Genomic DNA, 12452 nt, shown 5'->3' with positions numbered 1-12452 from the left:
AGATGTTTAGGCACGATACAGAGACATCTGTTGCTGGAACAGCTGTGGACCAGGATGGGAATGTCTATGTCGGATATCTGAATGATAGAGAAAAAAAACATCTGGGGTGTATACCAGATATCACGTGATGGTAAACGGTCGCGAATATTGGTTGAAGCTCTGAAACGTATCACCAAGCCGTATACTGTGATATTCCATAAAACAAAGCCTCTCTTTGTGGTGGTATCAAACGATGAGGATACAGTTTTGGAGGTGTACGAGTTTGTCACAGAGACGTTTTCTCAAAGTTCCTTTCCGACTTTATTGTATGAAGAATGTATGAATAAAAATGTAACGCATTAAAAATTGTTTTTCTTTTACCTTTACACTAACGAAATGTTCGTATTCTGATAATGTATATAATATTTCCAACTGAGATATTATAAATATAGATGTAACACGGGTTACGGAAAATACACCTTGATGACGAGGGGTCATCATTGCCGAATCGTTAATATTTCCAGACGTATTGCTTCAAACCCTCCACCTATAATATGGGTCGTGAGTTCCAAACGCATATTGGGCAGTTACTACAATGTAGGTCCTGACTGCAGGGCGGTGGTATGTTTCCGAGTACTCCGGCTTGATAATCGTCTTACGGTTGATATCAATTAAGTTTTTATACAATGGGTATTTGAATATGGAAACGATATTCTAAATATGCGATTCAGACAAAGGAAATCGAAATGATCACCTCTATTTCATAACCATGTATTATTGGTAATCATAAGCAGTAATGAAAGTGGTGCATCATATGCAATATCATAAAAGCAGGAAAGAACATCTTAATTTAATATATCTGTACATGTATATGGTATTGCTTTGTTTGATAAAAAAACAATACATTTTCCAATATGCAAACCATTCTCTTTTGATTGTTTACTCTGAATAGCTAATATGATATTAAATGTTTTCATTATTCGTCTGATGAATATTCCAATCGACATGTATTGCTTCCATGAAATAATTCATTGGCACATTTTATAATAGAACAATATAATTTTCTGATTATAAAAGCTAAATGGATCAACATTGTCGCATTGTATTTTATTCTGCAGGCCTGTGTACATATAGACAATCAATGGATGAGTCACTGGTGAGCGTGATATCCTAAAACTCTCCATGGAAGGGATAGCAGGGGTTGTGATAGGCTCTGAAACACATTAATTAAAAGTGTGTTGTTATTGTGACGTGCCATTGCCAAAACGCCGCGTTCTTCAGGGTAATATCACTCTTTTAGTGAACATGCATACTAAATAATGCTATCAACTTCATATCTTATTTGACCATTTATTAAATCGGTATTATTCTGCCAGAGCGATATTTTACAATTATCAGGTGGATACGGTGAGTTATCAACCCGAGTAATTAATATATCCCGAGGCCGGAGGCCGAGGTTTATATCATTTTCGAGGGTTGATAACTCACCGTATCCACCTGAAAATAGGTCGATAACTATTTTATTATATGACTTTTACAGGATATTAACCCGGTTCTTCAAAAAGACTTTACTACAACAAACAGGATGATATTTGCAAATACTGTGTTTCTTTTATAAAAGTAGTTTATTTGTTACATGTAGTATATGGTAAATGTCCAAATGCTTGAATGCAAATGTATAAGACTAGTAAAACCGGAATATTTTATCGCTGCATCAACTTCCCGTCTGACATTCTTGAACGTTTTTCATAAATTGAAGTTTGCAGTTGATCACCGTTGATCGCAGTAAACTTGCTGCCTTCCGCCATATATGTTGCCGACTATGTATAATGACGTCACAATAGATTAATCCTACGTTATTGAATAAGGAAACTCCCGTTACGCTATATTTGGATAAGACTCCACGTCAAAAGTGATTATGACGTCACCTCTAAAGGGAGATTTCCTCGATCTATATTTGACACAGGTTACTGGACTCGCGAGAGGTATCTGGACTGAGTCCAGTAAACTCGCGTGCTTTTCGCCGCCGATTTCGGGGTTGATATCGCAGTTGATGAATACTTCTGAGTATCGGCCAATCAAATACAGCAAAAACACCAGTCATATAATAAACCACCAGCTTAACTTCAACAATGGTCTATAATTATTAGCTTTTGTAAAAACGACTTCAGATTATTGAACATGTTCTTTATCAAAGTTTTAAAGTCTTTTATAAAGATATTAATTTAGGCAATATATTTTTCTATTTTTTTTTTTAATTTTATATTTCCATTTTTTGCATATAACACATTTACAAATACATGGGACATCAACATACACTTGACATTACATAATTATACATTACATTTCTATCAGAAGGAAAAAAAAGCACATAAGAAACATAAAATAGCATGCTGAGTAAGATTTTTTGCTATCATTATCTTAATTTTTTTTAATTGTACTAAAAGTAAACGAAAGCACAGAATATAGCACAGATATGTTATTTCTTAAGTTAAGTTATAAACATTGTGCTGTTTAGTGCTACCTTTCATATCATAAAAGTGAAACGAAACCAGCAGGTCGAAGGACTAGTATCAGATTTCACAACTACTCATACCAATTAATTTAGTATATTTGGATAACTACTATAAAACAATTTTTATTTGTTTCGGGGGTTTCCTTTTGTTTTATGGTACCCATACTTCGAAGTTTTGTTTTTGTCTCGCTTCGGAAACGCTCTTTGGTATGACAATATATCCTCACTGTACACCCCATCGAAGTATAACCTGGAATGGTAACAACGGCCATTAGAACAACTTTAAAACAAATGGTTTATAAAGTGACTCATCAACTAAGCTGACTGTTTCTGTTTTATAATATTTCAATATCAAATTAATCTTCAGAATGAATGTTCAGAAATTTGGGGATGATGCAAAATATAAATGAGAGGCACTGACTTGTCATAAGAAACAATTATAATTTATGTGTTGAGTGATGTCTGTATTAGTTATCGTATTGATCCAGACCTGTCCCGCTGATTTCTTATGTCGAGTTGTTATTGTCAATATAATATTGCTGGCTCTTCTAGAAGCACGGGGTCGTCTGGTTTAGCCCTTAGTGAACAAGAGGCCCAGAGGGCCTGTATCGCTCACCTGGTTTGTAATGCCAAATAATGTTTTGAATACAGCTTCATTGTTTCTTTCCTGAAGGAATTTTAATATTAACCTCTAAATCCCCTATTGGGCCCCACCCCTCCTGCCCCCAGGGGGTCAGAGCCAAAATTTATACAAGTTCTGTTCCCCTTCCCCAAAGGATGTTTATGGCCAAATTTGGTCAAAATCCAAGCAAAACGCTAGGACAAGTAGCGATTTATAGGATTTACCTCTATTTCCCCTATTGGGCCCCACCCGTTCTGCCCCGGGGGGCCAAAGCCAAAATTTATACAAGTTCTGTCCCCCTTCCCCCAAGGATGTTTCTGGCCAAATTTGGTTACATTCCATGCAGAACTCTATGACTAGTAGCGATTTAAAGGATTTACCTCTATTTCCCCTATTGGGCGCCCCCCCCCCTCTCTCCTGCCCCCGGAGGGTCAGAGCCAAAATTTATACAACTTCTGTTCTCTTACCCCCAAGGATGTTTATGGCCAAATTTGGTTACAATCCATGTAGAACTCTAGGACAAGTACCGATTTATAGGATTTACCTATAATTCCCCTATAGGGCCCCGCCCCTCCTGCCCCCCGGGACCAGAGTCATAATTTATACAAACTCAGTTCTTATTCTCCCAAGAATATTTCTGGCCAAATTTGGTTACATTCCATGCAGAACTCTATGACTAGTAGCGATTTAAAGGATTTACCTCTATTTCCCCTTTTTGGCCCCACCCCTCCAACCCCCGAGGGGCCAGAGCCAAATTTTATACAAGTTCTGTTCCCCTTCCCCCAAGGATGTTTCTGGCCAAATTTGGTTACAATCCATGTAGAACTCTATGACTAGTAGCGATTTAAAGGATTTACCTCTATTTCCCCTATTGGGCCCCACCCCTCCTGCCCCCGGGGGGTCAGAGCCAAAATTTATACAAGTTGTGTTCCCCTTCCTCCAAGGATGTTTGTAGCCAAATTTGGTTACAATTCATGTTGAACTCTATGACTAGTAGCGATTTAAAGGATTTACCTCTATTTCCCCTATTGGGCGCCCCCCCCCCCCCCCTCTCCTGCCCCCGGAGGGTCAGAGCCAAAATTTATACAAGTTCTGTTCTCCTACCCCCAAGGATGTTTATGGCCAAATTTGGTTACAATCCATGTAGAACTCTAGGACAAGTACCGATTTATAGGATTTACCTATAATTCCCCTATAGGGCCCCGCCCCTCCTGCCCCCCGGGACCAGAGTCATAATTTATACAAACTCAGTTCTTATTCTCCCAAGAATATTTCTGGCCAAATTTGGTTACATTCCATGCAGAACTCTATGACTAGTAGCGATTTAAAGGATTTACCTCTATTTCCCCTTTTTGGCCCCACCCCTCCAACCCCCGAGGGGCCAGAGCCAAATTTTATACAAGTTCTGTTCCCCTTCCCCCAAGGATGTTTCTGGCCAAATTTGGTTACAATCCATGTAGAACTCTATGACTAGTAGCGATTTAAAGGATTTACCTCTATTTCCCCTATTGGGCCCCACCCCTCCTGCCCCCGGGGGGTCAGAGCCAAAATTTATACAAGTTGTGTTCCCCTTCCTCCAAGGATGTTTGTAGCCAAATTTGGTTACAATTCATGTTGAACTCTATGACTAGTAGCGATTTAAAGGATTTACCTCTATTTCCCCTATTGGGCCTCGCCCCTCCTGCCCCTGGGGGATCAGAGCCAAAATTTATACAAGTTCTGTTCCCCCTCCCCCAAGGATGTTTGTGGCCAAATTTGGTTACCTTCCATTCAGAACTCTATGACTAGTAGCAATTTAAAGGATTTACCTCTATTTCCCCTATTGGGCCCCGCCCCTCCTGCCCCTGGGGGATCAGAGCCAAAATTTATACAAGTTCTGTTCCCCCTCCCCCAAGGATGTTTGTGGCCAAATTTGGTTACAATCCATGCAGAACTCTAAGACAAGTAGCGATTTATAGGATTTACCTCTATTTCCCCTATTGGGCCCCGCCCCTCCTGCCCCTGGGGGACCAGAGCCAAAATTTATACAAGTTCTGTTCCCCCTCCCCCAAGGATGCTTGTGGCCAAATTTGGTTACAATCCATGCAGAACTCTATGACTAGTAACGATTTAAAGGAAATGTTGACGGACAGACGGACGACGGACGGACGGACGGACGGACGGACGACGGACGACGGACGACGGACGCCGCGCCATGACATAAGCTCACCGGCCCTTCGGGCCAGGTGAGCTAAAAATAAATGAATATAATGACATAATTTATAGTATTTTATACACATGGGGAAATTATTATACAACAAATATCTAGGCCAATTTTCAATTAGAGCTAAGTCCCCTTACCGATCACATGCATAATTTAGCCAAATCACAAAAATCTAATTAGTTGTAGTTACGCCAAAAGGTGTAAGGTTTGACAGGCAGTAACAAACGATATTTGGCAATGGCCACTTGACTTGTACATAAATGTAATGTTGACTACTGAATTCACAATGTGTATAACTATTTCCTCCCATACATCACAAGGATATCCCGTGGTTGCTAGGGAAAAGATAACTCTATCTTACACAGGGGGGTGTAAGACAGCTCACACGCGCTAGACAATAACGTGATGTCATCAATACATGCAGCAAAGCCGCGGCGTGCATTGTCGATGATGTCATCAGTTTTGACGCATGACGACTTTCCTTTGATCATGACGCGTTGAAAATGCTGGAAAGCAACGGGTTTTTCATATTTTTTTCAAATAAGTATGGGAGAAAAAGAATCAAACATGGGTTTGTCCCCATGTAAGATTTTATTAATCTCATACGCAAATGATAGGAAAATCATTCTTGATAAAAACTCGTTTACCATTGCCGATCAGCAGACCCCAGAGGGGAATGCGCAACAACACCGATGTCTTTAGATTTACAGAATTGAAGTAGTTTTTCGTTGGAAAAGTAGGGTGATATTTCGACCTAGAAATAAAATACACAAATAAACAAAACAATATATAGGTAGGATCAATACACGAAGAAGTTAAAGGTGGTCTCAGTACAGACTGAACAGATTTAAGATTTTCAAACAAGATTATAATTGGAGGTAACTCGACTATACATACCTGGTTATTGTAAGAACAGCCGTCCTTATCTGGTCAGCGTACGCAAATGTAATGTTGTCTTGTCTGGTTTCATAGATTTAATAACCTCGATATGTATACACCAATGCTGAACTAAGTTCATTCATTCGCACATACCTGGTTACAGGAGATGGGATGTTTCAGACCCAGATCTATCAGTCTTTGTATTTGTTTGGAGTTGAAGTTTGATACCCCAATAGACCTACATAGTCCCTGGTTGACCAGGTCCTGCATAGTCTGTCACAAAAATGAAATATGTTATATAGTGAGCATGTTCCCCCGGGAAAAAAGAAGTAGTTTGTGCTAACATAGACATAACGATAGATACCCACCGGTACTGAGATAACTCTGTAAAATGCAAAATCGTGTGATTCGATTCTGATATCATTTCTTAAACATTTAGTATTTTCCTCTTTATAAATGTTTATAAAATACTGACAGGCCCTACCGGAAAAAATGAAGAGAAATTAAAATAGATTCAACCAGATAAATAATCAACAAAAGTATGGAGTTGTCCTAAAACTCCAGAAATGGCTTATGCAATATATTAAGGTGTTATTGTGATGTAAGCGATTTAATTCAACTATATGGGTCAAGCCGTTATTAGGGTGAAAAGAGATAACGGGCCCGAACGCACTAACTAATTGTGTCTTTATATCCAAATATACACTTCGATCTCAATGTCGACCACAAAGCTTTTCAAAAAAATTCATTGTTACTACCTCGGGAACAGTAGGTATAGTCTGATTTATCAGCAATAAAAATGCGCAGAATGATATTTTTCTGCATGTAATAACTTTCTGTTGATATCAAGGCCACTTAAAAAGGAGGAAAACACCTCTTCCCGCTCATCATGAATTATCGATTGCCAAACATTACAATACTAGTAAGTTAAAACAAGTTTGTGTGTCATTCTTACTTAATCCACGAGCATCATCCCTAGTTACTCACCGTCCATGTTTCAGTGTAGTCGATGTCTATAACATCGGTTAGCCCATCTTCAGTCATAGGAAACAGTCCAGCGTTTTCCTAAAAGAAAGCTCGAGACCTACATTGTCTGTAAACACTCTAGGTTTACAACACATACACCCCTGGATAATATATACGAATGCTCTAAATTAGAATTTTTATTAATATGTCTTCCGCATATTAACCAATCCGAATGAGTTACATAACAACATGCTAAAGAGAACATGTATATTTGGCCTAATCTGCCATCTCTCTGTGATTCACAGGAAACTTATTACTAACTGTACATTTATGACATTCATTGTTACTGATGGTTAAACTAGAGACCAAAAGTCGAAGGCTCAGCAATTGAATTATTTTCAATGATAAGTTCCCAAAAATCAGCATTCCTTCCAAAACTGTTTCTTACAAAGTTTGGCTTTGTAAAACTCATTTGAGAAAATTGTCCAAAATTGAAACAAGTAGGTCGCTATTACGTAGTGAGGTATTTATACAATGTGGCAGTTAAACGCTTCAACTGAAAGTCTCTTTTTTCCTGCCTTGCAATTGTTTGGAATAAATGTTTGAAAACCATATTATTCCGTTATATACCATCAGAAGAATGTCGGAGCTTAAATATACACATAATCGCTTATTTCGCAATCGTTTCCAGGAAATAGTAGTTTAAAATTCCACAATCAGTATATTAAATCTGCTATGTATCTCTATTTCTTGACGATCGCCGTTTAACATTATTCAAATCAATAGTCCACAGATGTTACAACACATAATTGTTAAAGTTATGTGCTTAACTGGGCATAAATTTTGACATGTCATATTTTCTTTCAGTAATCTATCAAAAACGATAATGTATACATGTAATTGAATTACGCTGTGAAAATCATTCATATAGACAGAAAATCGTGTATGATACCTCATAAACATAAGTTTCAACACGGATATTACGCACTGTAAAATTCTGGGTTTTTATGCCTAATGTATGTTAAGATGAAAACTATGACTTTACAATTACTAATAACACTGTAATAATATGAAATGAAATTGTAGACCACAACTTGACTTCATGGACTGTAGATGTACATTGTAAATGGAATGATATTTGGCAGTACTGCCAATAATCATTTTCAGCTCTTATGTGTACTTGTAAAATTAAAAATCTATGTATTCAAAATATTGTTATTTTAACAATGTTGGTAACTTTTGGTGGTGAACAAAATACATAACGTAGTAAAAGCTCTACTGGATTCGAGAGTATGAAAAATACGGTACATATAACTTTAACATGTGCAAACAGATTGATACATTGTCATGCTATTATCTATAAATTATAATTTATTCCTATCAGTAGAGTTGTAACAAGAGAGGAGAAAATGTAGCGACCCGACCGGGGCTCGAACCTGGGAGCTTCGAACACTAGCTGGATGCTTTATCGATTGAACTACCTGGTCGCCGATGTTTGACTCAGTCTAGATCTAGTCTCGCTGCACAACTGATAAGCATTAGTCGTACATATAACCCATTAAAGACCATGGATGTGTTCTGTTCTGTTTGTATAAAGGAAAACCACAACAAAATCTCCATGTTCTTGAAGTAAATTATGTCATTTGTTACTAAATTAAATGAGGGAAATATAAGCAATATTCTTTACTTCTCATAAAGACCTGTTTGTTATATAACTGTATTAAAAGGAGTAAAGACAATCCCTTATACAAATAAGGCTGTACTTGAGGATAAGTGTTAACTTATCCTCAAGTATATATGATCACAATAAATACTAGATAACGATTACTTAACCTCAGAGGTAATGGCCAGTGTATGAGATACAGATCGATATAATCGGGACCTATGTTATATAACGACTCTGTGGTAGGTGTTCCATACCTGGAATAGTAAAGAAACACACCAGCAGGATTCCGTTTTATTGTGATTCATATCTATCTCATGCAAATCTATATCATGGAAAAAAAATATTTTGCAAACTGTGTAAATCCGCGTTGCGGATTCTCACACAAGTTTGCAAACAAAATTTATTTCATAACCCCATGAAGTTAAAAAAATATTTTTTCAGACAACATGATGACAAAAAATGCGTTTAAACATACTACTCAATTGATTTTCCAAAGGAATATTTTTTTCTAAATCAATACGCAACGTTATCGTCTCTATTATGACGTCATGATAACGTCGATGTTCACGCTATTTTTTCTTAATAGAAGTATGAAAAAGAGTACCTAACATTCAAGAAGTCAGTTTAGAATGAAGAACATATAACAATTAATTACATCGCTTTGTTGTGATAAAAATGTCCTCAAGTTTGACATGTCTTTCATTACATATATATATACCTTCGTTGTGATAAAAAGGTCCTCACGTTTGACAAGTCCTTCATCGATACATTCCTTGATTGCCTTTCCAATCTCCTTTTCATTCCCATACACTAGTGCACAATCAAGATGGTGGTATCCAAGCCTTACTGTGGATTTCACTGCTGCTCCAACCTCCTCGGGCTTTGCCTGGAATGCAATGTTACATACCACACAGTGTTAAAGTAATGTATGCGTTTTCAAAGACGTCAAAATAGAAGTTCGTCAATTGACTATGCATAGCTTTTTTCTATACTTAAATAAACAAAATATCAATGTATATTCGGACTTAGCCACAGGCTTTATTACTGCATGTATGTAATACAATCATTACATAATATTCAAGTAAGGATATAAGGTTTATATAAAAATAAAAAGACAAACGATAAATTTTCTGCTTATATAATATATTCTCTCAACATTGAATTTTAAGGGGAAAAATGAAAATTAGGTAATGAAGGATTGCGACTTGTAAACCACTGAACTTTATATTATTGCCAATAAAAGTTCGTAGGGAAGCTGAATAACCAAATACGCTGAAATAATTAAAATTTGTCTCATATATGAATTTGTTATCGTACCACCAACCTTCCAGGTTCCGAGCCCCACACACGGTATTTTGTAGCCGCTGGCAAAGGTTTGCTCCGGGACAGCCGACATGGTGACTTGGCAGTAGGTATAGTAGTATTTAGATAGATGGACAAGATGTCGTCCCGCTAAGTGCTTGTATGGATTACTGTACGTACTACACGACACAAACGAGTCTTAGCGGGGTAACAGATCGATAGTGATTCTGATCGAGATGATATACGAACACGATAGAAATCTTACAATACCATCAATTTGAAACTTAACGATGATGTCATACGATCTATCAATGAATTATCATATGTGTAATAGTATGGGCATTGATGAACAGTTCAGGTATGTAATGTCAGGCATGCATACAAACTTGGATAATCAGCTTTATTTGATTAATAATAATTTTGTAGTCTTTGATGGGATAGGTGTAATCATCGATAGGGTGCGCCTTCCCCATACCACTTACTTTATTTCTCCCAAACAGACGCTGTGACCTACATTGTAGGTCAATCAAAACAGTTCCCTCAGATAAAAGCACTGTTGGGTCAATTTAAATACTGACTACATAATTAAGGTATACTATTTCCAACAGACTGTCGTAGTTAAATTTAAAAGCTTTGAATTGCCAGAACAGTAATGATTCTGAAGTTTACTGCGTTTAATCATAACATCAGATATATTTCCTGAATAATTGAGAGTGGTAAACATTCTGGATTTTGAATTTAACTGGGAATCATTAACCATCATCAAATCTGTTACAATGTATATGCTCTAAAACATGTTTAAACATGAATCAGTGAAACTTATAGCAGGTAATCGGAACCAGATGTTTCGGAACAATAAGTGTTCTCCGTGGACATCATATGTTGCAAAAATCTAGTTGTGTGACATTCATTTTCTAATTATGGTTATGATTTCGATTTAATTGTAAATTCGTAAATTAAGCGGCCGACCATTTTATGCTAAATTTTACATAAATATCTACACAAAGACACAAAAACAAATAAAACGACTGTTTGCTTTTTTTAAATAAAAAATAAAGTTGAAAACAAAATCGACTGAAAGGGGCCATGGTCAAAAGTGTTCCTGAAAGGGGTCATTGTAAAAAGTGTTCAAGGACAAATATTGCCTTTCTGATAAGTATTATCTTAACAATTATTTCATTCAAGTTATTAAGGAATCTGAAAAATCACTTAGCTTCTAAGTGATGGCATTTGAAAAGATTGTGGCACTGTTAAGAAGTAGTTCCTCAGACTTCATGGAGAGAAATTATGTGTGCATTTAATTTGCTTGATTTCAAACATATTGTTTGAAACATTTCGATTACATTTTGCATAATACGCATAGGAGAAACACCTCAAACTGTAATTTAGTCAAGATAATGGACAATGCGAGGCCCGAAGGGCCGAGCATTGTTCATTATCTTGACAAATCTACAGTTTGAGGTGTTTCTCTTACTTAAAACATGGCACTCTGATGTACAATGCTAACTATGGCCATTGTGTAACTAATCTACAGCTACAGGTAAGGCCTTCAACCATCTTTGACAATGAACATGCTAGCACTTTAACTGTTGTAATATGTCTACTCTGTCGTGCATGCATTGCATGAATCTTTCATGAAATTCCATACCAATGCTATAACCAGATAATTTTTTGTGAGTTTTAGTTCTCTTCATTCTGAGTGGAGCAGTACAAGAGGCAACATGGCAGACATTGCAGATCAGATCTTTACGAAGTCAAACTATCTAAAATGATTATCAAATTTCCAATAAGAGAGTTTATTTTGTGACATGTTAATTTAACTGGTCTTTATGTCAGAGGCAGGCAATTCATTTGGATATAACTTGTCGGAAATTCACAAGATATGGAGGATTACCATGGAAACGTATTAATTTTGAATATACAGCTCTACGTTATGAAATGAAGAATATGATTGGTCCTAAAACATAATATCAAGATTTAGTGGATTCTAAAGGAAACTACATTGAAATTCAGTGAAAACGGCAAAGTGATGAAAAAAAAGTTTAAAATTTCAAATTTGTTCAGTAGGCTTTGTGGGATTCTTGGATGAGGAATTATATCGAAATTATTCAATTTGGGAAACGTGGATTTATGTGTTACGTGTATGTATTCAAGAAATGAAGGAACTAACAGTGGAATTATTGGGAAATATACCGAAAGCATTCATTCAATTTTCAAAGAAAGAAAGTACACATATCTATCTAAAATTAAAACATCATTGTAGGAATGCCTGTGCTGTCGAAATACTAAAGAGTCTTGATTTTCAACACAAGGAGTAATT

The 12452-nt window shown here is 36.7% G+C and overlaps 1 protein-coding gene across 2 annotated transcripts; it reads right to left on the bottom strand.

Annotated features, from left to right (window-relative positions):
* Positions 1-1499: 1499 nt before the first annotated feature.
* On the bottom strand, positions 1500-11489 carry LOC138334823 (aldo-keto reductase family 1 member B1-like). Of its 2 annotated transcripts, none has more exons than XM_069283583.1 (5): positions 10155-11487; positions 9549-9716; positions 7186-7263; positions 6352-6471; positions 1500-2744 (listed from the first exon to the last, which is right to left on the bottom strand). In XM_069283583.1, exons 1-5 carry the CDS (start codon positions 10224-10226, stop codon positions 2718-2720), a joined length of 465 nt encoding a protein of 154 aa, XP_069139684.1. In that variant the 5' UTR covers positions 10227-11487; the 3' UTR covers positions 1500-2717. The 2 variants fall into 2 exon arrangements, with proteins under 2 accessions (XP_069139684.1, XP_069139683.1); XM_069283582.1 differs by lacking the exon at positions 1500-2744 and adding an exon at positions 4159-6073 and having other exon boundaries at positions 10155-11489.
* Positions 11490-12452: the final 963 nt, after the last annotated feature.

The sequence above is a fragment of the Argopecten irradians genome, chromosome 11 (genome assembly GCF_041381155.1).
Source record: "Argopecten irradians isolate NY chromosome 11, Ai_NY, whole genome shotgun sequence".
NCBI classification, from domain to species: Eukaryota; Metazoa; Mollusca; class Bivalvia; order Pectinida; family Pectinidae; genus Argopecten; species Argopecten irradians.
Note: the sequence above shows the minus strand (reverse complement) of the source record. Positions and strands in the feature narration are given on the sequence as shown.

Bases quoted from the DNA above. Each gene is read 5' to 3' on its own strand.
- LOC138334823 (XM_069283582.1), bottom strand. From the start codon at position 10,226: ATGTCGGCTGTCCCGGAGCAAACCTTTGCCAGCGGCTACAAAATACCG. The intron at 7,264-9,548 runs GTATATATATAT...GCTTTCTTTTAG, and splicing joins ACCTTTTTATCACAACGAAG to GAAAACGCTGGACTGTTTCC. The intron at 6,074-6,351 runs GTATGTGCGAAT...TTTTATTTCTAG, and splicing joins ATCCCATCTCCTGTAACCAG to GTCGAAATATCACCCTACTT.